This window comes from Acinonyx jubatus, chromosome A3, assembly GCF_027475565.1.
Source record: "Acinonyx jubatus isolate Ajub_Pintada_27869175 chromosome A3, VMU_Ajub_asm_v1.0, whole genome shotgun sequence".
Taxonomy (NCBI): domain Eukaryota; kingdom Metazoa; phylum Chordata; class Mammalia; order Carnivora; family Felidae; genus Acinonyx; species Acinonyx jubatus.
This window is the reverse complement of record NC_069388.1, coordinates 24,860,921-24,887,991: the sequence shown is the minus strand read 5'-3', so window position 1 is coordinate 24,887,991 and position 27,071 is coordinate 24,860,921. Positions and strand designations below refer to the sequence as shown.

Below are 27,071 nucleotides of genomic sequence, written 5' to 3'. Positions count from 1 at the left end.
GTTGTAGAGAGTATCTTCTTTATTTCTGAGTTATGTGTACATGAAGTCTTAGTAGTTTATTTTAAGTAAATTGTATTTAGTAAATATTTTTAAATCACCTTGTTTCTGAAAAAGATAAAATCACACACGCTTGACAATGAGTTATTTGTTGAATTAAAATAATAAATCCTAGAGGGATGTTGGTTAAATATATTTCAGTCCTAAGTCACCTTGTTTGGATTTAGGTGGTAACCAAGTCTCTGCTAGCAGTGTATTTAGAAACCACTTCATCAGATGTATTTTTCTGCAGGGAGTTCTGTTGTAGTATGCATTCATTTTCAGTACTAGCACACTCAGAGGACAACTGTCTCAAGGTGATAGGAGCACTTTCTTGTACCCCCTCTTGTACCAACTGTATCATGCATTTCATTGTGGACTTGCTCTCTATATTCCTTCTTGATTGTGTGCTCTTACCTTTATCATTAGGTTTAAGTGACATTTTAGGTTTAGATTTTTTCCTCAGCCCATTAGGTAAACTCTAGCCAACTTCTACAGCTGGCTTCCAGGTAGGTGTAATAGAAGTAATAATAATAGTAGATGATGGTGGTGATGGTATGTTTTGTAAGTGGTTTGCAGTTTAGAACAGAATTATTAACTTTATTTCCTGATGACAAAACAGGTTGGACAGAGAGGCCCGCTTAACTGCCTATTTTACTTAGATGTGAACCACTGTTTTAGATGTACTTATTTGTTTAAGCATTTACTGGGTACCCCCCCCCCCAAAAAAAAAAGGTAGCCTTTAAACTCACAATGAGATTTTGACAGGTTAACTGACATGCTTTGGTCATACAACCAAGTTACTGGGATTGTATCCTAGGACAGTTGGGTTAACTAAGAGCATGTTTTTACCTATTTATGCCTCTCAGGAGGAGTAGGACTGGGGTCTAGGGCTTCTGACTCTCAAATTTTGGTTTTTCTGTCATGCTTCCTATTTCAAATAATTTGTCCCATTGTTCCTGACCCTAACTGCTTGTCAAAATTTTGGTTTCAAAAATGAAGTCATGGTAACTAGATCATATTGCTTCTGTGTGAAGAAAGACTTCACATGTTAGGAATGCTTGGCAGCCCAGAGGATGTCTTATAATTCTCCTGTAGAAAAGGAAGTTTAGTGAGAGAGCAAATTAGAATATTTTATAAGCAGTGTTCCAAAAGGATTCGAGGAAATTGGTATTTACCCATTATTCCCACATGTCCTCAATTCCATTTTTGTGTTCCTTTCCATACTCTGACTACATGTATTTGTTTTTTTTTAATAAATAATTGTAATTGTACTGTACATATAATTTTTGTAGGAGGCTTACCCACACAGTTTTGTATTGTATGCATTTCCCCAAGTGTTGAATGATTTTCATAATTATAATTTTTAATGCTTTCACAGTTCACATTGACATGCGGTTCCGCCATTTAATTAACCATTTCTCTGTGGTATAAATTGCTTTTTCCCTTGAGTTATTTTCTAAGGACATATTCCCAGGAGTGAGGTTACATAGTCAAAGTGTATGAAACATTTTTCTGGCCAAGAAATCATTTTTTAACCACACTAATTGAATGTCGGTACTTTAACATACATTTATTTCTGCGCTTTTTCTTCCTAGTACATTAGTAATCGGATACTGTAACTAATGGAAGGTAACAGGCATATAGATAAAGCCTTACAGTTTGAACTGGAAATACATCATAATTTTCTCCCAAAATTCACTATCCCATTTCGTTATGCTTTGCCAGAGTGATGGAGGACTGGCTGAGGAAATGTGGAGAAATTGCTATTAAAACCTTGGCCATGGTAAATTGAAAGTAAACTTCAGGAGAAAAGCTTAGCTATAGAAGAAAAGCATGATTACTCTTTGTGGTTGGCTATTGAAATAAGAGTTTAATCCTTTTGTCCTTTGCACACCAGTCTCTATTTGATATGTGATATTTGCCCACTCCCCTAAAAATGTAGCTAATTAATGGGTATGGTACTTTATGTTGTAATTCTGTCAATACTGCAATTAATTATTATCATTTTTCACTTATTTTAAAAATGAGTAAATGAAGGTTCCTGTTAATTTTCGTTCTTTATTTACTCAAAACAGTGGTATTTGCTCATCCTATCTTCTATGAAAGTTTTTTTTTCTTCTATGAAAGTTTTAAGCAGAGATGGGATTCATGAAAACCGTTTATATTCTGTAATAGATTCTTGCATTGAGTTTGAGTTCAAAATAGATAAAATCTTGAGATCCTTCACAGTCAAGAGTTTCTAAGTAATCAAAAGTACTTTGTGGAGTGTAGAGGGCCAAGGGGACTCATAATCAGGAAGTAAAGATAGAAAGGCAGCTCTGAATCAGGATAAAGTCCTGTGATCCTATAAAGGTATGTATTTTGACTATTAATTTTTTTTCCTTAGAAGATTCATGATTAGGGCACAGAAATTCAAGATTATTCTAGTTAATCTTGAAGCTGGAAACTGGATTGATAGCTTTCTCAAAGTACATAGGAGAGTCTACCAAGAATTGTCTTTACCCAGATCTAAACTTCTCTACTTAAATGTAATATTCTTTGCTTTTGCTGATTGAAATTAGTTTTAATTACATTCCCTTAGATAAGTATGGAAAACATTTTGGATGTTTCCAAGACCAAAGTTTAAATCATTTTACATGTACTTCATTTTAACTTGTTACGTCTGGGCTGTTTTGGCATTTAAAGCCATTAATCTTAACTCACAATTTCTGTCCCAAGACAAATGAGAGGCAGATGCTCACATCTGGACCATTTGTTCCAAACATTGTTTCATTCACATAGTTTAAATTGCATTAGAAATTTTGATAGTGATTTACTCAGGAATTTAGAGTGAATCATTGGGTCTTTCCATTGAATGGGGAAGATCGTAACTTCCAACTTAATATAGACCTATAGACTTAAATATTTTTTGTGGATATTATAATTTACAATATGCATTGTTAGTCTGTTTTAGCTTTCTTAAAGTGTTATTTAAAATGATAAACTTTTAGGGGCTCCTGGGTGGCTCAGTCAGTTAAGCGTCAGGCTCTTGATTTCAGCTCAGGTCATGATCTCATGGTCTGTGGGATCGAGACCCACATCAGAGCATGCTTGGGATTTCCTATCCTTCTCTCTGTGCCTGCTTGCATGCGCATATGCATGTGCTCTCTCTCAAAAATAAATAACATTAAAAAAATTAAAATGATAAACTTTTAGAGGGAAAAGTGAACACTTGAAGTATTGTCTGTAATTAGAATAGAAAGTTAGGTGTAAATAAATAAATGCATATATATTTAAACCCAAAAAGTACCATTGCTGTTCAGCTCACTGTATTTCTTTCTTGCCCTTTCATTTCTGGCCAGTTTGAAAGACTTAAACTGCATTATCGTTTCTTTTATTCCTTGGTTTGTTATAAAGAACAATACTGTATGTAAGAGTAACACAGCATAATCAAACAATATGATCCCATAATGCAGGGATAGTTCAACATTTAAGGACCTAAAAGGAGAAATAAACTGTCATTTTAATAAATAGATCCCTTCTCCTTATAGAAAAGCTTTCAGTTTAATCAAAACTGAAGACCTATTTTTAGTAAAAACAAGTAAAAGGCCCCAAGTTTTTGGTAGATGGAAACTTCAAGGATATAAATGCAAAACATACTCTTTAAATTAGAGCTCACACTTAAAGATGGTGAAAGGCAGTAAAGTTTGGTTTGGGCTGTGGGAAATGCACAAATGAGAGAACCCAACCTACAGTTTGGGGGTTGGAAGTCCAGCCAGACACAAAGAACACAAGGAGGCTGTGGCGACACCTCCCCTGGTCTTTATCTGATGTGGACATAAAGACCACATCAGATCGCTTCTCCCAGATTCATTGTAATAAAGCATCTCAGCAACATATGCATCTTACATTCCTCAAAGATTGAGATCAATAAAATGATTAGTAAATTGAGTTCTCTTTATATTTACCTTACTTTCTGGAAAGGAAGAATAAAGCAAAACTATCCTGCCCTTAATTGCTCAACCTTAATTGTGTGAGGTCATCATTGTCCAAATTTCCCTTGAAAATGACAAAAAGATGAATTTGTTTCTGTGGCTTGGGGTCTCTGCTAGGTTGTTCTATTTTTATTTAATTTGATTGTCAACAGCAACCCTGGCAGCTAGACAGTATTGACTGCATGTTATAAGCAAGAAAACAGACTTTGAGAAGGAACTATTCCTGCTATCAAAGAGCTAGACAAGGGGCACTTGAGTGGCTCAGTTGGTAAAGTGTCCAACTTCAGCTCAGGTCATGATCTCACGGTTGTCTCCCTCTCTATCTGCCGCTCCCCTGCTCGCTCACTTGCTCTCTCACTCACTCTTCAAAAAAAATAAAAAAATAAACATTAAAAAAAAAAAAAGCTAGACAAGTAGCAGAGCCTCAATTTGAATCCTGATCATCTGCCCGAATCTAGAGACCGTGTATTTTTTTTATCAGTATATCATATTCCTCTAAAAGAGCTGTCCAAGAAAATATAATGCAGTCCACAAATAGGGGCCACATATGTAAATTTTCTAGTAGCTTTATTTAGAAAAACAGATGAAATTCATAATATAGGTCTAAAATATTTCAACAGCGGCGCTGGGTGGCTCAGTCTATTGAGTGTCCAGCTTCGGCTCAGGCTATGATCTCACTATTGGTGGGTTCGAGTCCCGTGTTGGGTTCTGTGCTGACAGCTGGGAGCCTGGAACCTGCTACAGATTCTGTGTCTCCCTCTCTCTCTGCCCCTCCCCTGCTCATGCTCGCTCACTCTCTCTCTCTCTCTCTCTCTCTCTCTCAAAAATAAACATTAAATTTTTTTTTAATATTTCAACATATAATCAGTATTAAAACTTGAGATATTTTACATTCCTTTTCTTTAGTACTAAATGTTGAAACTTGCTGTTATTGTACTCAGTATATTTCAATCTAGACTAGCCACATTTCAAGTGTTCATTAGCCATTTATGGGTAATGGCCACCATATTGAGCAATGCAGCTCTATATTGTGAAATCCTCTGCAAAAATCTATACCTTGAAAACGTGAATTTGTGTAATATTATAGAAAGAATCTTTGCATTACACATGGATTTGCCAGAAACTTTTTCTGAATAACCAGAATTTGGAGGATATTTGTTGACATGACTCGAGGACATCTACTCATATACTCAAAAATGTCTATAATCCCGTTGTCCTGTCAGAGAACTTCCAGAAAGTAGTTAAAAGAAACCATCAAACCTTTAACTAATTTTTGTTATTTTTTAAAGTACTTGTTTCCCAGAAAGGGGGTTTAATAAATAAACTGTTAGAAACCAGGTTGAATCAAATACATAGAATTTCCCCCCCTTCTTGGCATCCTGTGGCTGTAGGTGCCATAGGAATATATAGTTTGGTGGTTTTGCACAACCATTTGCTTTTGATTACTCATGATGACATAGTTTTCTTCAAATATTTGACAATGTTAAGACCCCTGGAAACAGAACTATTAGTGACCATTGCCCAGAACTACTTCTTAGCTGTCTAGCAGTGGCATGTGCTATTTTTGTAATAAGGCAAACTGCTTAGTGCCCAGAGTTCCTTAACAGAAGCTGGTATCAGCCATTCAGGGAGGTTGTCCAGACCTTCCCATTTTGGAAGACAGCTTGATCTTTGGTCTCTGATATACTCCTGGCTCCGCAGTTCTGTTTTTTGTTTGTTTGTTTATTCTTGAGAGAGAAGACGGAGCGTGAGCAGGGGAGATGCATAGAGAGAGGGAGACACAGAATCTGAAGCAGGCTCCAGGTTCCAAGCTGTCAGCACAGAGCCTGACACGGGGCTCGAACTCATGAACCACAAGATCATGACCTGATCCAAAGTCGAACACTCACCCGACTGAGCCATGCAGGCGCCCCACTGCGGTTCTGTTTGTATGGTTATCCACCCTAAGGCCGAAATTGACAGGCTTCATCATCATACTTCAGACTGGAAAAACATTTGAATCAGCTCTTCAAATATTAAAGGGATATGGATCCAATTTGGAACCCTAGCACTGGCAAGCTGTTTATAAAGTTTGAGGAATAACTGTGTACAGAAAATAAAAACATTTGTACATCCAAGTTAACGGAGCATGGTCCTGTGATTTAGAAAAACAATTTTTTTTACATATTTATTTTGAGAAAGAGAAAGTACAAGCAGGGGAGGGGCAGAGAGAGAGGAGAGGGAGAATCCCAAGCAGATTCCACACTGCCAGTGCAGAGCCCAACACAGGGCTCTAACTCACAAACCATGAGATCATGACTTGAGCTGAAGTCAGACACACCCGACTGAGCCACCCAGGCGCCCCAGAAAAAGTTTTTTTAAGTTACAGTTAATTTGGTGGTTACCTTACTAATATTTGAAAGATACGGCTGGGTACATATGCCTTTGCATTGGATAAACGTTTTTACTTACTAGAATATAATTAAAATAGTGAAAGTTAATAGCCTTTACAATTTAGTATTTTCAATCTGAAAGGATAACAGCCACACGTGCGCGCGCGCGCACACACACACACACACACACACACACACACACAGGGGAGGATGGGTATTGAGGTAAATTTAGCATCTTTGGGATGTAAAAGGCTATTGAGAGAGTTCATATGAACAAAAGATTTGAAGTCTGGGAGGATATTCCCCAGCAGTTTAAAAACAGATATTCAACTTCTCTATCGTTAATAGAATTAATTGCTTATGATTTATATAACATTATACTGCTTTCATTTATGTGTAATAATGCTTTAGTAGTATGTATATTTTTGAGGGGTGATTTTTAAGTGGTACTGATGGAATCATATAATTTTATCTTCATACTTAGTCTCCCTATTGTTGAGTTAAACTATATGAAATTTTAAGATAAATGGAATAGTTTGTGCTCTAGAATTAGAGTAAGCATAACTTGCTTATACTTGTGCTATTAATACTGACATCATGCTTCAACAGAACTAATAGCATAATTACCTCTTATGGATCCCGCGCCCCCCCCCCCCCCCCCCCCCCCCCGTTCAACCAACAATTGTTATGAAACCACTATTCTTGAGCTTGTAACATTCTAGGCATGGTGACAGATGATGAAAATAAGGACCAACAAATTGGAACAAAAGTATCGGGGGAAGATTTAAGTGTAACTAGAGAAAGGAGATGGAAGAAGTTCTAGGAAATAGAGATGGTATGACCAGAGAACGACCATGACCTAATAGGTAACCAACCTAACTGGGATGTAGAACTGTTCATGAAAATGGATGTGGGCAAGTATTGGAGTTTAGTGACTGGGAACCATGAAGGCCAGTCTAAGGAACAAAAGATACAGAGATTCTTGAAGAAATGGCTGCTGGTAGGAGAGTGCATAATAGTCTGAAACCCGGAGAGAGTCTAGTTAGAGGTAAAAGGGACTAATCTAAGGCAGTGGTTCTGAAAAAAGAGAGGTTGAGAATGAAAAGGTAGAAGTGACAAGTCTGTACTGATTCAATGGAAATAGGGAGGTGTGAGAGAGAAGAGAACTCAAGTCTAGCCAAACTTGAATGTGCTACTTTGGATCATTGTGATTCAGTACTGCCTATTCTAAGTACTGAGGGTATTGTAAAGAAATAGATGGGGCATTTATTTCCCCCCAAATGGGCATGAGTCAAGCAAACAAATGCTTGATTGGTACAATGATAATAAATGTAATGAAGAGAATAAACAAGGACATGGGATGGTCTGGTAGGGAGAATGGAAAGCAGCTTCAGATAGGGAAGCTCTCCCTGAGAAAAGTGACATTAGTTTTGACTTCTGAGTGATAAGGAGTCAGCCGTGCAACAACTTGGGGGAAGCCAATTCTAGGCCAGAGGGATAGCCTGAGTTAAGTCACTGGAGCACAGATGCATCAGTAGATGGAACCAGAGAGACCAGCTGTGTGAGAAATTTTTATCAATTTTCCTGCCCTCCGGAAAAACAAGTAAGACAGATTTTTATTTAACCAGGACTGCAGTTAGCTTATCCTTTGACTGTCTCAGATCTCTGAGTTATCTGATTTGGACTATATGTGTTTGGCCAGAATAATAATGTTTCACAATGTTCAGAGGTCAATACTCAGTAGGTTTAGATTGTGGTAGGGGTAACCTCCACGGGAAGGCAAGATGCAAATCAAATGTAGTTTTAAGTCCTTTCTGTTCATGTGAGAAATATTAACTTGGTGGAGACTTGAAACAGATGGTGTGCAGTTAGAGTAGATAACTGTATTATTCCAAATAAACCATTGCTGAAGCTGGGAAGCAAAAATCCATATTTCACTTTTTCCTATTGACATTATCAAGTCAGCTGTGTTGCTGCTGCGTTTAACTTGCATTAAGCTTATCAACAGGGTTTGATGTTGGCAGGCAATTCCAACATATCTTTAAATATTAAAGTTATTAGCTTCAGAGGAGACCTGTTAGTTACTTTCAATATATAGTTACATAATGATTGTTAATACATTACTGATGGATAGCTGTCTAGTAGTATCTTGTACTTAGTGTAACAGCACTTCTTAGTGGTTACTGTATGGCCTTTCCTAATCTCTCTTTCCTCTCGGTTACAGAGAAGGAAAGCAGGAGTGTGGAGTGACTTGCCCAAGATCCCACAGCTGATTAATTGTGAGAACAATCAGGATTCAAAGTCCTATCTCCTAGTTGTATTCTAGCCTTCTTTCTTCTCCATCAGAGGCGTCAGGAAAGCAATTGTGGCCAATACTGAACTCATCATCTCTCCTCTCCAATGTACTGTCCCTCTTGTGGCCTCTGTCTTGGTCACTTGTCTTATCTTCCACATCTAATGAGTCAACAAATCCTATTTATTGTAACTCTAAATATCTTTGAAATCCAATCCCATTTCCCCATTCCTGTTGCTACTCCAATCTCAGGCCATAATCATCTCTCATTATAACAACCGTGTAAGTGGTCTCTTCTGGAGTTACGATCTTACTATTTTTCCTATTGCAACCAGTGATTTTTCTTTTCTTGTGAAATAGTTCAAGCTTATAAAGTAAGAAAAAAGCACAGCATAAAAAACACTCATGTAACCACTCTTAACTTTATCAAATTTTACTGATTTGTCTTACTTATGTTTTGCTTCCAGTATTTCAAAGAATTAAGCCATTAGGAGATGCCTGGGTGGTTCAGTTAGTTGAGCATACACCTCTTGATTTTGGCTCAGGTCGTTATCTCAAGGTCATAAGATTGAATCCCCTTTGGGATCCGTGCTCAGTGTAGAACCTGCTTGAAATTCTCTTTCTCTTTCTCTGTCCTCCCCCAACTTGCACACACTTTCTCTCTCTCTCTTCAAAAAAATAAATAAACCATTGGAACTACAGTTTGTACCACCTGATTCATGCCCTTTTCTTCCCTTTGCAGTAGTCATCATCCTGGATTTGATGTTTTATTTTTATTTTTTTGTATTTCCCCTGCCCTGGGGATCATGACCTGAGCTTAAATTGGTATCTAGAGTCAGCAGCTCAGCCAACTGAGCCACCCAGGCACCTCTTCAATTTGATGTTTATTATTCCCTTGTTTTAAAAAAGATTTTACTATGTATACATATGTAAATGTACCATATGTAGATTGATCTATTAGCATATGTAAATTTTTATGGTTTTAGGCTTTTATTAAATTAAAAAAATTTTTTTAATGCTTTATTTTTGAGAGCGAGAGAGAGACAGAGTGTGAGTGGGGAGGGGCAGAGAGAGAGGGAGACACAGAATCTGAAGCAGGCTCCAGCCTCTGAGCTGTCAGCACAGAGCCCGATGCGGGGCTCAAACCCATGAACTGTGAGATCATGACCTGAGCCGAAGTTTGACACCCAACCGACGAGCCACCCAGGCGCCCCGAGGCTTTTATTAAAGTATTCCTCTATCCGTATTTTTCTTGCAGTCTGTTCTTTTTACCCAATAATACTACATTGTTTGGGGATTTATCCTTTTAATACATAAGATCTAGTTCACTTATTCAGTAGTACTATTTCATTTGTGAATATGCCTCAGTTTTGTTGCTGGACATTTAACATGTTAACTTTTGTACCTAGATTTTAGTATTTGCTCATCAAGTTACACTAAAAATCTTGCATGTAATTAGAATTGCATTGAATTTATACATTAAAATGAAGAGAAAATAATGGGGACAAGTCTTCCCATCCATAAGCATGATAGATGTAACTATTCTTTTTAAGAAGGAGACTTTTTTCTCTTTGAGTTTATTTGGAGAGAGAGTGCATGTGGGTGTGCACAGGAAGGGGCAGAGAGAGAGAGAGAGAGAGAAAGAAAATCCCAAGCCAACCCCACACTGTCAGTGCAGAGCCCCCACAATGGGCTCAAACCCATGAACTATGAGATCATGACCTGATCCGAAATCAAGAGTCAGATGCTTAACCAATTGAGCCCCTTAAATCTCCTTTTATGTCTTTTCAGTCAACTTTTCTTCATAAAGGGCTTATGTATTTTGTGTTAGGCTTATTTCTACATTGTTTATAATTTTTATTGTAATTCATATCTTTTTGAAATTAGTGTTTGTTTGCCAGGATATAGGAATGCAATTCATTTTTAAAATATTGGACTTCTATCTAACAATCTTGCTGAACCTGCATAATCTAATAATTGGATGGTTAGATTCTCTTGGTTTTCCTTATAGAAGGTCATCTAGTGTGTATAAAATGACAGTTCCATTTCTTCCTTTCCTATACGTATTATTTCTTCTTAACTGTTCTGCTGCTGTGGCTTGACTGGTGAAAAATGTTGCATAGAAGCATTGATTTATCTTCTTTCTGAGCTGAAAGACATTGCTTTTAATGTTTCATCAATAAGTATGACATTTTATAAGGGTTTTTGGAAGAGAACCTTTGTCAAGTTAAGGAACTGATGTTCTATTTCTAGTTTTGTTCATATTGAGTGGAAATTGGGTGTTATCAAATGCTTTTTCTGTAATTATTGACGTGATTTTAAGGTGTTTCTTTTAATCTGTTAATGTGGTGAATTTTTTGTATTTAAAAAAATTTTTTTTAATGTTTATTTAATTTTGAGAGAGAGAGACACACAGAGCATGATCAGGGGAGGGGCAGAGACAGAGGGAGACACAGAATCTGAAGCAGGCTCCAGGCTCTGAGCTGTCAGCACAGAGCCCGACGCGGGGTTCGAACTCATGGACTGGGAGATATGACCTGAGCTGAAGTCAGACACTTAACTGGCCGAGCCACCCAGGCACCCCTCTGTATTTTTTTTAAACTTTTTTTAAGTTTATTTGTTTTGAGAGAGAGAGTGCACATGAAGGGCGGAGAGAGAGAAACCAAAGCAGACTCACACTGTGACATTGTGGAGTCTGATGTGGGGCTCGAACTCATGAACCATGAGATAGATCATGACCTGAGCTGAAATTGAGTCAGTGACTTAACTGACTGAGCCACCCAGGCACCCCTGTATTTTTTTTTTTTATGTTTATTTTTGAAGGAGAGAGAGAGAGAGAGAGAGACCAAGCATGAGGAGGGGAGGGGCAGAGAGAGAGGGGGAGACCCAGAATCCAAAGCAGGCTTCAGGCTCCAACCTATCAGCACAGAGCCCGATATGGGGCTCAAACTCATGAACCATGAGATCATGACCTGAGCCACCCAGGTGCCCCTTACTGTATTTTAAATATATAAAATTATGCTTGCATTCTTGGATAAACTCAACTTGATTGTGATTATAGAAAAATACACTTCCGTATTTGGTTTGCTAACTTTTACTCACCTTTATTGTGGTATAATTTAGATAGAATTAGCATATTACAGTCATAATGTAAAATATTTCCATCACCATAAAAAGATTTATCATGGGGGTGTCTGGGTAGCTCTGTTGGTTATGCGTCCATGCCTTAATTCCAGCTCATGTCATGAACTTACCATTCGTGATATGGAGCCCCCAGTCAGGCTCTGCACTAGAGTCTGCTTGGGATTCTTTCTCCCTCTGTGCCCTGACCCGAGTGTGTTCTCTCTCTCTCAAAATAAATACAAATTTTAAAAAATTAAAGAGAGGATGTATCTCGCCCCCCTAATGTGCCTTGTTGTAGTCTGTTTCTTTCCATCGGTCCCAGACAGCCACTTGGCTGCTTTTTGTCCCTAATTTTGTCTTGTCGCAAAGTTTTATATAAAGAGGGTAATATGGTGTGTAGTTGTGTTGTGTGTCTGGCATCTTTCACTTAGTCAAATGCTCTTGACATTCATCTATATTGTTGGATATGTGTGTCCGTAGTGTTCCTTTCTGTTGCAGTATTATAATTTGTGTTTCTTTGATGACTGGTATGCTGAGCATCTTTTTACGCCCTTATGAGCCATTTGTAGATTTTCTTTTGGGAATTGTCTCTTTAAATCTCTTCTGTTCATTCTGAGTTGCTTGTTATTATCAAGTTATTAGGGTTATTTGTATAGTCTTCATGTCTCTGTGTCTGGGATCAGAGGGCACTTATAGAAGATAGAGAAAGGAGGGATGACTAGGGGAGAAATTAGCATCCTCATGAAGCAAGTGATCCTTCACAGTTAGGTGGTCATCTTTGAGGTTCTTCTCTTAGTTATAGGTCTGTCTGTTTTTGGAAGAACATCAAATAACTAGCATCATTTTTGTAACTCCTCAGCTAGCTCTGACCTCAGTTGTTAGTATTCTGTCTTTAAATAATGTTTTCTTTAAAAAATAATTTTCCCTGTTTTTAAATAAACTTTTGTATGTTATTTTTCTTGGAGGTCCGTACATAAATTGTCTTTATATCCAGTCTTAAGGGAATAAAAATGTTATTCAGATGAACCACTTCAGTGGAAGCTGCAAAATAGATTTTATACGCATAGAAATAAACTAAGAATTAGAAATTTAATTTGTCAGTTTTTTAATCAGCCTTTGCAGAGGTCAGTAAACTATGGCCACTGGTATTTTTGTAAATAAAGTTTTATTGGAGCACGGCCACACCTGTTCCTTTTTGCATTGTCTAGAGTGTGCTGTAACAACAAAGTTGAATAGTTGTGACAGACACCATATATCGTCCACAAAGCCAGAAATATTTCCTGTCTTGGCCTTTGCAGAAAAAAATTTACTGATCCCTGAACTATAAGAATGTATTCAATAAATTAACTTTATGTATTTAAAAATGTAGAATGGAAAAAAAATATTTTCCAATCTATTTTTAGTATAAAGTATTTATTTTAATGGATTTCTCTGTCTTCAAGATCCCTTGTAAAGCATCATTTGGTCATTTCTTACTTGAGTCCTTATGCCTCAATTTTTGTTGAATGATAAATTATCTGTCATTGTAAACAGTTATTCCTAGCTGTCTCTGCATGTGAAGCCTGCATGTTATTAGAAAGTTGGATGTGTTGTCAGGTTCATGGCAGAGCTACATGGATGAGAAATGTTCATCCTTAAGCAGGTGCTATGCGCACAATCAATTTAGCCAGCCTTACAAGCCTACAAGTGCAACAGTAATTTCGATGTTCTTTCCTCTAACTTTAGCAGATTAGAATTGTCAATCTTGGAAATGTTTCTCATCTGACAGTTACGCATTCAGAATATTTTCCTATTTTTGGCAATGGTTAAAGAGAGACTGTAGACAAGGAAATCTTTTTTTTCTGATGTTTTCCTTAGTTCTGATCCCAACTTTAGGGGCACTATTTAAACCATATCTTTCATGATTTTGTCCTTATGTGCTACCTGGCAAGCTCATGTAGCCTTCCCACTGAACTACTTATTGCTCTGTAAAGACATCCTTGGCCTTCACACATGGTAATGTTTCTACTTTTTATTTTCTTAGTACTTTGCAAACGTTTCAATATATATGTTTACCTTAATCAAGGCCCTATCTTCTGTTGTCTCTTTCCCAAAGCCTGGCAAATACAGGATAGTCAGTAGCATGGGATCTAGAGAGCCTCAAAATTCAGCTACAAATGATAACACATAATCCAATTATTTCTCAATAGAGGATTGTTTAAATGAACTGTGGTACTTCCACACAGTGGAATATCACGCATCTGTTAGCAACAAAAGGTTGTGGAATTAAGCATTGCAGGACATATTTTGAAATTGTAAAACAAAACAAAAGAAAAACAAAAAAACCAAGGAGCAGTACAGTTTGTGGTATAGATCTGTTGCCTACTAGTCTGCTGCTCTGCAACAAACCACACTAAAACCTAGTGGTCTAAAACAGTGTTGATTTTTTTGCTCATGACTGTGAGTCAGGCAGTTGTTCTGCTTTTGGTTGTTCTTACTTATTCGTATGTCTGCAGTCAGCTAGCTGCAGACCAGACTCCCTGGGATAGGCTCTCACGTGTTTGGGGTCAGCTGGCCTTAGCTCGGACAGCTCATCTCTGTTCCATGTGGTGTCATCCTACAGCAGAGGAGTCTGGATTTGCCTTCATGGCTGGGTCAGGATTCCAACATAGGCTCAGAACTGGCACTCTGTCACTTCTATCGCATTATGTTGGTCAAAGCAAGTCAGAGGCTCTAGCCAGATTCTGGGAATAGGGAAATAGATCCCACTTCTGGATACATTGCAAATGGGGTGGATGCAGAGAGGCCATTACTGGGGACATTCAATTTAACATCATTATGCTTTCTTTTTATAAACAGGGGTGGGATAGGAATTTATATTCGTGTTTACTCATTTGTGCATGGAGAAAGAATGGAAGGATACACAAGAAATTAATTAAAATGGTTACGTATGGGGGCTCCTGGGTGGCTCAGTCATTTGGGCGTCCGACTTCAGCTCGGGTCATGATCCCGCGGTTCGTGGGTTCGAGCCCCATGTCGGGCTCTGTGCTGACAGCTCAGAACCTGGAGCCTGCTTCAGATTCTCTCTCCCTCCCCTCCAAAATAAATAAACATTAAAAAAAATTTTTTTTGACGAAAATAAAATGGTTACCTTTGAGGTGGGGTAGAGGTAGGGACAGGAGCAACAGATATTTCTTTTTATATCATGGTGATTTCTGAACCATATAAACATATAGAAAAGAAAATTAGGTGGTTTTGCCTCTGCCCCCAAAGATTTAGAGGTTAAAAGGTTTAAACCTTCCCATAGTTTCTTAGTAAGGAGTCTTTTTTTTTTTTTTTTTTAAGAAATAGAATGACTTCCTTGGTCAACATGTTTGGAGTGATCAGTATTCCTGTTCTATTGATCTGAAAGATCTATATTCACCTCATTTTTCTCAGTGATGATAATCAGGAGCACTTGACCATATCTTCTACCCAAAACTGAGCATACATAAACATCTCAATGGCCAAATAAAATTATTTATTTTAATAGATTTGTAATCTAATTCAAGTAAGTACGTACTGTATGGCCATTATTATATATGTTATGGTACCCCTCACAGAACCTTGTTTTTGATGTGTTATCCTAGGAACACATGAGGAAAATCATTACCACACAAAACTAGTAAGTGATAAAGCATTTTTCACATCAAGTTCACCTTCTTTTACCTAAACATACTTTTTCCTTGTAGCCCTGGGAGTTTCTCTTCTTTCCAGTAGTCTAGGAAGTCCTTCTCCTGACATAATTGCATTTTTCTTATCTCATATTTACACCTCTTCTATTTCTTTTTCTGTTTTCTGCTTCAAAGTAATTTTTTAGAACTTTTTAAAAGCAGTTTAGGGGCACCTGGGTGACTCAGACAGTTAAGCCTCTCCAACTGTTGATTTTGGCTCAGATCATGATTTCACGTTTCAGGGGTTCGAGGCCCTGCATCAGGCTCCTCGCTGATGGTGCAGAATGTCCTTAAGATTCTCTCTTTCCCTGCCCCTACCTGGCTTGCGCTATCTCACAATAAGTAAATAAACTTAAAAAAAAAAAAGTAAAAGCAGTTTATAATGCTTTGTAAATACTTTTGTTTATGGGCAGTTTAACATACAGGATTCTTCTCAAGTAATATTTATCTGGGATGTTTGTGTTTATGTTCTGTATTACTTCTCTTATAGAAGTGTTCTCCTCTTTAGTTCCATGTCTGATTCTTCAAATTCCTGTGTGAGGAACAAAAGCTCTGCTGTCACACAGAGAACTGTTCATTACTGTGTTCTCTCTCTCATCAGTTTTCTGTTTTCATGACATCCACATCATATTGCACGATGGAGAACTAAAATCATCATTCAGACACACTTTTTCATATTTGCTCTTCTTTTAGTTCCACTAGTGATATTGGAAATGCATGTGGTCATGCATTATTATTATTAATTTTTTAATGTTTCATTTTGAGAGAGAGCACATGTGCCTGCTCGAGCAAGGGTGGGGCAGAGAGAGAGGGAGGCAGAGGATCCGAAGCAGGCTTCAGGCTCTGCACTGACAGCAGAGAGCCTGATTTAGGGCTCGAACCCACAAACTGCGGGATCATGATCTGAGCTGAAGTCAGATACTTAACCGACTGAGCCACCCAGGTGCCCCTCGAGTTTTATTTTTTAAGCCATATATACCTAAGTCTTCAAAATAACCAAAGCACAGACTCAGAGTGACTAAATCAGTTACGCTGAATCTTAAAATCTATGTTTAGAATCAAGTTGAACCTTTATGACAAAAGTAAGGGTTATTTTGATTTTCTTGGACTGAAGACTTTATTCCTTTTTGATATTCCAAGCAGTGGTGTTTATGGGTTCAGAGTGCCACTTGAGAGAAAGGAATTTCTTCTCTTTGCACTGTATCTAAGGTTCTCTGGCATTGAAAAGATCTCAAGATATGGTTGGTTTTTTCAAAGAATTCAGCTAGAATATAAAACATGAGTATCTGTTCCAAAAAAATTCAGAAATGAAGTCACTGTAACAGTGATGACATAAAGGCATGGCACAGCCAACAATCAGAGGGTTGAAATGCCTACTTTGGAATGTACCCCTTATCCACCATTTGAGCAGCTGCTGTATTGTCATGTTATAAACCACTTGGATAGATCTCACACCATGAAGTGCCTTCATGCCACCCAGCCTCCAATAAAAATACCCCCTTACATGGTACTTGGTGCTTTTGCAGCTGTTAATTCTTGAATCATTCCATGTAATCTCGCTGAGGTTAGATGGATTAGCTGTTGATAGTGTACCCATTTTCTATGGAAATATTAACTCGGTCATGGTCACATAGCTAGTTAGGTGGTATATCCAGAACTTGACACTAGGCTTCCTGTTTCCTAATCATCATTTCTGTTTCTGAGTACCTTCTCCAGCCAGCACTAGTTGAGGCATTGTTTTTTACCCTCACCTGTTTCCTACCAGGTAGGTCTTATTACCTCTTACTTTACATTTGTTAGAAATGACCCAGAAAGGTGAAATGATTTAATAAAAGTAATGTAGGTTCTAACAGAATGAGAATTCACATGAAATTTCTCAGCCTCCATACCCCATGTTTTTTCTACTAGTCGATGTTATTGAAACATGAGCTACAACACTAGTGTTGCAGATTTATGAGTAGTGATGTGAACAAGAGATGTAGGTAGTTTCAATCTGTAAACGGTACACTGCGGGGTGGGTTTTGCCCAGTATCTAAGCTTTCACTTGGTGTATAATTCAGTGTTCTGCAGTTGGGCTCCTCTCAGTTTTTCATTCTGCCAAGTGCTGAATGTTAAAACACATCTTGCTGTTACGTCCTCCTCGGGCCTTTGGCGCCCTTGCTGTAAAGGCAGGTGGTCTGAAGAAAGGCTCCCTCTAGGTTGTTGCACACTATACACAACACATTATAGTGCGAGACAACTGTCAGTTCCTTCCTTCCCCTCTCCCCCCACCCTCCAGAAAGCTGGGCCCCAGATGGGAGAGCTGGAAACATGTCAACCATTCTCTGAAGGGCATTGAGAAAAATACTGTCAAGAAGAAAAAGGCAAACGCAACAGCTCATTAGTCCACTAATCAGACAGGACGACCATCAATTTCACAAAGAAAATGTCCTGGACAGAGAGATGGGAAGAGCTGGCAGAGTGTTGCCCACATGGCTCTCAGAGAGCTGCACATTTTTGTCAGGGGTTTTGTAACTTGAGGACATTACTTGATAGACTTTATGTATTCATTAGATCTCTTTCCAAAATATGACCAATGCAAACTGAAGCATAAAAATAATATTTGGTGATATTTTCCTCATTAAAACATGCTCATAAATGTGCAGAGATGGGCTTTTTTGCCAGTGTCATGAATGTATTGTGTCTACAGCTATGATCTCACAGAAAGAAATCTTTGGTTTAACATTCTCATTTGAACCTTTGGTGTATCCGTGTCTTGTTCTTTAAATTGAATTCAACAGTTACTGGAGAATAAATACATGGCACTTACATGAAAAGCTTGGAGTTACCGAGAGGAACACAGTTCAGTTTAAAGATGATTATGGTGACCCTGATCCTATTATTAACCAAGTATGTAACATGTTCTTTTTAATGGGGGAAAGTAACTGAAGCTGTTTTAGAATATTGCTCCAGTCCTGTTGATACTAGTCCAGACCTATTTCTGATGTCATTAAGTTTAATCTGTCAAATTTCTTTTTCTGGAATTTGTCGTTCCCTACCGTTATCAAACAGCTGCTTATGAATTGTCCCCATGGTGAACTAGCCTGTACTTTGTTTAGATTCAGCTCTACTTTTCATCTTTTTAGATACTGTACATCATAAATGACATTTGCATGATTGATGTCAGGGATGTTGACTCCACCTCTTTTTCCCTGCTTATCCCTAGTTAATATATATAAAAATTTAGTACTTTGTCATTTGTGGTAATTTATATACAACTGATTATGATTCTGTTTCCCTGCTGTGCAATTGATGCCTACTGGTCTAGACAGTCCCACGTTAGCTTTTTTCCCCCTATTATTTGATGAATTTATAAAAAAGAAGTCAAAAAACAGTGCATTTGAGACAGGCTGAATATGCAACCTGGTTTCTTCCTTTCTCAGCCACTATCTTCACTGTTAACTTTCAGGTCATGTTACCCTTTGACCTTGCTGGCTTGTTTTAGTTTCCTGTGATTGCCATAACAGAGGTCACAAATTGGGTGGCTTAAGACAACAATAATCTCTCACTGTTCTGGGGGCTAGAAGTCCAAAATCAAGGTGTAAGCAGGGTTGGTTCTTTCTTGGGACCTCTGAGGAAGAATCTAGTCCATACCTGTCTCCCAGCTTCTGCTGGTTGCTGACAGTCCTTGGCATTCCTTGGCATACGGATGCATCACTCCCGTCTCTGCCATCATGGTCACGTTGCCCTTGCATTGTGCAACTACGTCCATCTTCCCTCTGTGTATGTGCCCCTTCAGCTCTTCTTAGGAGGGTATCATTCATAATGGGTTTAGAGCCCCCCCTCAATAATCCAGGATGATCTCCTTCCAAGATCCTTAGCTACATCTTCCAAGACCCTTTTTCCAAATGAGCATATATTCACAGTTCAAGGTAGTCAGAGGTACAGTCGTCCTGCTCCCCCAGCCTTTAACCACAGGAGATACATTCCAAGACCCCAATGGATACCTAGAACTGCAGATAGTACCAAATCCTAAATACATATTATGTGTTTTCCTATACACATACCTGTAATAAAACTTAATTTATAAGTTAAGCACAGTAAGAGATTAACAATAAATGAAAATAAAATAGAACAATTATAACAATATACTATAAGTTATGTGACTGTGGTTTCCCCCTGTCTCTCCCCCTCTATCAGAATATCTTATTGTACCGTACTTACCCTTCTTTTTGTGATGATGTGAGACAATAAAATGCCTGCATCATGAGGCGAATGACCCAGGCATGATGACCTTATGTTAGGCTACTCTTGCCCTTCTGACTCTCTACCCATCAGGACGATCATGTGTTTCCAGACCATGGTGGGCCACAGGTAACTGAAACTGTGGAAAGTGAAACTGGCTGAAAGGGAACTACTGTAGATACCTTTTGAGGGCCCTCCATACAGCCTACTCAGATAAGCATCTTCTTAACTTCTCAGTCCTCTAGGAAAATATACTGGTGTTTCATATTTCATATTTCAAATTACTGTTACGATTTTTATTACCTTGTGGACAACTCTGACCTCCATTCCTTTTATTCTCTCTAGTTGGTGCTGAGAAAAGAGTGCCAGCAATGCCTGGATCGCCTGTGGAAGTGAAGATACAGTCAAGATCCTCACCTCCCACCATGCCACCCCTCCCACCAATAAATCCTGGGGGACCCAGGCCAGTGTCATTTACTCCAACAGCATGTGAGACCTCTTAATTTATTTGGGTTTGTGGTTCAGGGTGACATTTAGATCTAAGTGACTGGCTGCTATGAAGCCTTCTGCATATGCTATTCAACATTTTCAAAATAGCTGTAAGGTATTTTATATCTACACACACACATATGTACATATACATATTACACACACACGGTTATTTCTTTTATAAATTGCTTTTGCCCTCTGAGAATAGTACTTAGCTAATTTAGGCATTTGAAAATTTAGTGGTATAGATACTTTGTTTTCATACTCTGGCTATTAAGTAGCTATTTTAATTTCTTGGCTCTAAAATGAATTTAAATTATTATATTGCTTTATAGGAATCAATGTAAATTTCATATAATTACCAAACAACTTCTAAAACTATTCCAGGACTACCATGGTAAGGCTCTTGACAAAAGAGAATGAATATTGTATTAGTTTGCTAGGGCTGTCACAACAAAATACCACAGACGGGTTGGCTGAAACTCACAGTTCTGGAGGATAGAAGTCCAGGATCACGGCGTCAGCAGGTTTGGTTTCTTCTGAGGCCCCTCTCCTTGGCTGCAGATGGCCACCCTTCCTGCTGTGTCCTCCCATGTCCTTGCCTCTGTGCATGTGCATACCTGCTGTCCTTTCCTCTTATAAGGACAATAATCATAGTGGATTACGGACACCCACATTACCTCATGTAACCTTTAAAGGCTGTGTCTGCAAATACAGTCACATTCTGAGATGCAGGGGATTAGAACTACAACATAGGAATTTGTGGGGGGGCATAATTCAGTCCATAAGAATTACATTAGCCAGGGGCGCCTGGGTGGTTCAGTCAGCTAAATGTCCAACTCTTGATTTCAGTTCAGGTCATGATCTCACAGTCATGGGATCAGGGCCCACATACAGCTTTTGTACTCAGTGTGAAGCCTGCTGGGAATCTCTCTCTCTCTCTCTCTCTCTCTCTCTCTCTCTCTCAAAATAAATAAACACTTAAAAAAAAAGAATTACATTAGCCAATAAATATATAATAGATGTTCAACTTTGCATCAAGTTAATGCAAACTAAAACCCAATGTAATACAAGAATGTTCAAAATGGAAAGTAACATCAAGCTTTGGTGAGCATATGGTGAGCTACCTGAACACTCCTACATTGTTTGAATGTGAGAAAATTATTTGGTAGTATTTAGTAAAGTTGAATTTTCACAAAGCCTGTGTAACTCAGCAATCAGTCCTGTATGTATAGTTAAACACACAAACAAAAGTCAAAAGAAAACCCAATTTAAAATCTAGACTTACATGCATACATACTAACTTGTGTGGATTGTTTTTTAATTTTCTTTTAATGTTTATTTATTTTTGAGAGAGAGAGAAACAGGTCATGAGTGAGGTTGGGAGAGAGAGAGAGAGAGGGAGGTAGAAGATCCTGAGCTGTCAGCACAGAGCCTGATGCAGGGCTCAAACCCATGAGCCACAAGATCATGATGTGAGCCAAAGTCGGACACTTAACCAACTGAGCCACCCAGGTGCACCTTTACGTGTCTAGATTTTAATCTGAATTTTTCTGCCTTTCTGTGCCTGTGCATGTTGACTCTCTCAGATACTGTGCCTCATAGAGCAGAGGACACTCAGTGTTTATGGAGTACCCACAATGCATTAGAGCACTCTGCTAGGCACTATATGCATTTTCTTATTTAAATGCCTTTACATAAGCTTACACACTATCATTGCTCAAACATGTACGTTTTTTGTGTTTATTATTTTAAAAGGCAAAAGAGTCTAAGCGGTACAGCTTTAATAGAAATTTTAATTATTATATTTTAAAACATTTGAAATTGAGTAAGTGGCAACTGTAGCAGTCTGGAACTAGAAATGAAGTTTAATATCCTTTTTAAAATTCTATTTTTGGGGCGCCTGGGTGGCTCGGTCGGTAAAGCGTCCGACTTCAGCTCAGGTCATGATCTCACGGTCCGTGAGTTCGAGCCCCGTGTTGGGCTGTGGGCTGATGGCTCAGAGCCTGGAGCCTACTTCCTATTCTGTGTCTCCCTCTCTCTCTGCCCCTCCCCCATTCATGCTCTGTCTCTCTCTGTCTCAAAAATAAATAAACATTAAAAAAAATTAAAATTCTATTTTCTATTTCAAAGTTCTACATCCTTAGATATAGGTGCTGTCTTGAAATGAAGAGATTTAAACCTAGGCTGTCATTCAGATTTCAAGATACAGACAATAGGAATAGATATATCTGCACGTAAATTCAGCTCTTTTTACTTCCATATTTGACTACTTCATTTTACTTCAGAAAATGTGCTCATATGCTTTCACTGAAGAGGTTGTGAAAAAGCAGCGTGGCTAAAAGCACAGTAATATATTCCATTTATGGATTGCTTCAAAAGGGGCAGCTCTCCAATGGCAGTTGACCTTTCTGTGAACACAAAGAAACAGCAGACCATTGCAACTAATTTTCTGGATTGCTGAGGTTGAGTATTGAGCTTTCCTTTCCAGTAGCTCTAGTGATCTCTTTTAATGAAAGATACAGAGGAGAATTCGCCCTTTCTTTCTTAGCCTGTTAGTCTTTTATGTAGTGAATCATTCAGCAGCTTTTTCCTCAACACTTACACTTTGCTAGCTAATGAACAAAGCCAATCTATTTATGTATGGTATATACAGTCTACAAAACTTAGTATAGTATATACAGATATAGAACATAGTGTTCATTAAGAAGTGCACAGTCTTGGGGCACCTAGGTGGTTCAGTCAGTTGAGTGGCTGACTTTGGCCCAGGTCAGTCTCCTGGTTCGTGGCTTCAAGCCCCATGTTGGGCTCTGAGCTGACAGCTCAGAGCCCGGAGCCTGCCTCAGATTCTCTGTTTCCCCCTCTCTCTGTCCCTCCCCTGCTCATGTTCTCTCTAAAATAAACGTTAAAAAAAAAGAAAAAGAAAAAAGAAGTGCACAGTCTGTTAAGACAGTACAAATCTAGAAAAAGTAAGTAGGTACCATAATGGAAGTATCTGTAGGCAGCACAGAGAAGAGTTATTAAATCTATCAGGGTTTACCTTAATGTGCAGCCACAGAATCTGTTAAAGAATGTTTCTTGATACAGTGATACCTGAGCATATATAGGATGAGGAAAAGTTTGCTAGATCAAATTTGAATCTGGATCAGTCAAGTAGGAGGAACAGTATGGCTGACCAACTATGACCGGCATGGAGGCAGAAGGAGGGACATGGAAGATTTTTCATGATTAATGACTTGGTGTTAAGCCCAATATAAGTAAATGGTCAGTTTTCTAAGTTAGGTAAAGATTAAATAATTGGGCTCTTTTCTTATGTTTTTTAGACATATGTTTTAATTTCATCTTCCTAGATGTTCAAGCCTGGGTATGATTAAGTGAAAATCTATTGACGCTTAGTCACCAGGTACTTTTATTTCACCATTCAGTGAAGAAGGAGAACTTAGTTCTAGGGTGGTGTTGCAAATTGAAACTAGCAAGAAATGAGTAAGAACGATGGGGAAACTGTAATTAAACTCTCATTAATCAATCACATGTATTATAATTTGAGCAGAAATTGGTGTGTTGTCCTGTGTAGTGTCTAGAAAATGCTTCATTGAATGATCAAGAATTCGGCACTATTAATATCACACTGTTGGAGCAGAGAGAAACTGACTGTGATGGGCATGAATATTCTGAATGGTCCAAGAGATGTGTACCTTATACACCTTTTTGCAGCAATAGGTCATTAAATCTATAGCCTAGAGAAAACATTTCTCACTTCAACAGAACTCTCTTTTCTGATTGTCTGTTCACATGCTACATTGTAACTGATTGCTTAACTTCTTTGGAACCCTAAGATCAGGAAGGAGATGTCACATGAAAGGTGCGCATTTGTGCGCGTAGGTGTCCAGTACACTGGAAATACGTATTCTACCAGACTCAGCTTCTGCAGTACCTGTTGCAGGAAATCTTTACCTACCCCGGCCCCATAGCAACTATAGTTAGATAGCCTTTCTCCAAGCTCTTACAGCACTCCGTACTCTTATTTTAACACGTCTGTGTTATCCTGTTAAGATTTTTGACCTGGTAGTCTGTCTTCCTATGTAGTAGTCTCACTGAGGGCAGAAACAGTTTCTTGTATATTCTTAATATGTGCTTTACAAAATTCAAATGAATAAACAAAGGTTAATGCAAACAGGAAGAAATTAACAAAGACCTGTGTGTTTTGCACTTAAACAGAGTCTTTCATTTTGGCTTTCTTTTAGTAAGCAATGGCATCAACCATTCTCCTCCTACCCTGAATGGTGCCCCATCACCACCACAGAGATTCAGCAATGGTCCTGCCTCTTCCACATCATCTGCACTAACAAATCAACAGTTGCCAGCCACTTGTGGTGCTCGGCAGCTCAGCAAGTTGAAACGCTTCCTTACCACACTGCAACAGTTTGGCAATGACATCTCACCTGAGATTGGGGAGAAGGTGCGGACTCTTGTTCTAGCACTGGTGGTAAGTACGGCATCACTGTCCACAGCTATCTGAGTACGTGGCTCAGAACCAAAGCCAGCAAACCTGGAGCAACATGGCAAAATATGCAGACTAGATTAGTTATTATATAACTCATATAAACCTGTGGAATTGTGGATTTCAATTATGGATAACAATACTTATTAAGGAAACAAATCTATAATGTTTACCTTATTATTTCTTATTATGTTGATTTAATTCCAAGAAACAGCTTTGAATTCATCGTCAACTGAATTTCAACAGGCTACTGAGGTTCAACCAAGCTAACGCAAGGTTTTGTTACTTAATATATTTAGTGCCTGGTGCATTGTTTCCAAACCTGAGAGAAAAGAAAAACAGGGAGTTTAATTTTCAGGATAATAGTTTGTAAAATTATAAGTCTCATAGTTTAAATAGTGCCAAAGGGATTACATTCTTCAGCTCTTCATGCAAATATAGTTTCTGTAGAATTTTCAAACCACACATAATTTTTCTTTGTACAAGGAGTATGGTGAACCCATGATGGTATAAGGCAGTAATTTCTGACATAGACAGCTGGGTGGGGTTTGCGTATCACTGTATATAAGGAAAGTACTGACAGTTCCCTATGTTTGTAAATTGAATTCTACAAGATTTACCTCTTGAAAAAGCACCTCATGGTTCTGCATGTTAGGCTCTACCTGTGTAAAAGTGAATCACGTTACTAAGCCTTAATGCTGTAGTTCTCAAAGTGTAATCAGGGACCCTTGAGATTCCCCCAGACCCTTCCTGGAACTTCTGAAGGCGAAAATTATTTTCATAATAATATTAAGATGTTTCTTGCATTTTCATTCTTACTCTCTAAGGAGCATACAGTAGAATTTTCTTGAAGCTGCATGATACAGGCTGTTGAAATGGATTAAATGCAGAAGCAGATAAGAGAACCCAGTTGTCTTTTAATAACCCAGATACCAAAAAGATTTGCAAAACTGTAATTACAGTGCCATTCTTCCTACTACATTTTTGGGGAAAATACAATTATTTTGAAATGGGTTAATAATAAATGGTTTCCAGATTCTGAAGTTAATTATTAATATTGGGATTATTGATAGATATAACCCACATAAATTAGAGGAGTCCGAGGCTAAAAAGTTGAATAACTTAACAGATTTCTCAGTCTAGTGTAGAAGAAACAACTTTCATACAAGGCAGAATGTGATAAATGACTTTTTCATCATTTCAGATTTAATCCCTTTTGCTTTTTAGAGCTGTTAGGTTTTTGTTTTTTTTTTTTAAGGTTGTTCATTTTCATTGCTATATTATATAGTATTTTATTGTAGGAATACAATTTGTACTTTTTGCTCTTGATGGGCATTTGAGTTGTTTGCATTTTGAGGCATAGTCAGAGAACCTAATACAACCCCCAAGTTCTGAAATTTCTTAAAAGAATTCACAGGACTTGGCATATAGCTGTGCTCACAACTAAGATTTATTACAGAGGCATAAGGTTACACAGCTGGATCATAAAGGAAAGAGATACTGTTGGAATCTAGTGGAATCCATGTGCAGGCTTCCTTATGCTCTTCTCTTGTATAAATAGTCACACAGAGCTCACTTTTCCCCCAGCAGTGAAAATGTAGTGACATATGTGTGATGCTTTTGCCCAGGAAAGCCTATTCGAGACTCCGTGCCCAAGGTGTTTACTTGAGTCTGGGTACATAGGCAGTCTTTGCCAGCACCTGCTGAAATTCCAAATTCCCAGAAGGAAAAATCAATGTTCAGCAGAAACCGCAATGTTTGCAAAAACACTGTCTAGGCACAGTGAGCCACCCTTATCAGTTAGAAAGGTTTTTTTTATTTTTGTTTTTAGGGGAAGAATGTTTTTGGTCAAATTTTATGCTACTAGATCTAGAGTAATAAAATTGGGCTTTAAATGTCAAAATGAGTTTGAACATAATTGTAAGCAAAGCAGACATCAGAATGTCATACCAATTCTAGCAACAGATTTAGGCACAACTCTGTATATATATTTTTAAGTTTATTTATTTATTTTGAGAGAGAGAGAGCACAGGCAGGTGAGGGGCAGAGAGAGAGGGAGAGACAGAATCCCAAGTAGGCTCTGCACCATCTGTGCAGAGCCCGATGTGGGGCCCAAACTCTCAAACTGTGAGATCGTGACCTGGGCCGAGATCAAGAGTTGGATGCTTTACTGACTGAGTCACACAGGCGCCCCAGCTTTAAGTGGAGTCTAAGGTTGAAGATAATTTCAAGAGTAAAAGAAAAAATGATAGCCCTCATTTGCAAAAAAAAAAACCAAAAAAACAGAAAAGAAATCCATTTTTTTTTAAACTTCGGTTTTTTTTGTTGTTTTTTTTTTTAATGTCTTATTTATTCTTAAGAGAG

General features: G+C 38.2%; 1 protein-coding gene across 5 annotated transcripts in view; it reads left to right on the top strand.

The window, feature by feature from the left end:
* The window catches only part of CBFA2T2 (CBFA2/RUNX1 partner transcriptional co-repressor 2), a 136,248-nt gene that overhangs the window by 74,211 nt on the left and 34,966 nt on the right, over positions 1 to 27,071 (top strand). For all 5 annotated transcript variants that reach the window (XM_027069866.2, XM_053200060.1, XM_053200058.1 and 2 more), the window contains 2 exons: positions 20,063 to 20,206; positions 24,451 to 24,692. In XM_027069866.2, coding sequence (XP_026925667.1) covers positions 20,063 to 20,206; positions 24,451 to 24,692 — 386 coding nt within the window. The remainder of the gene's footprint in view (positions 1 to 20,062; positions 20,207 to 24,450; positions 24,693 to 27,071) is intronic.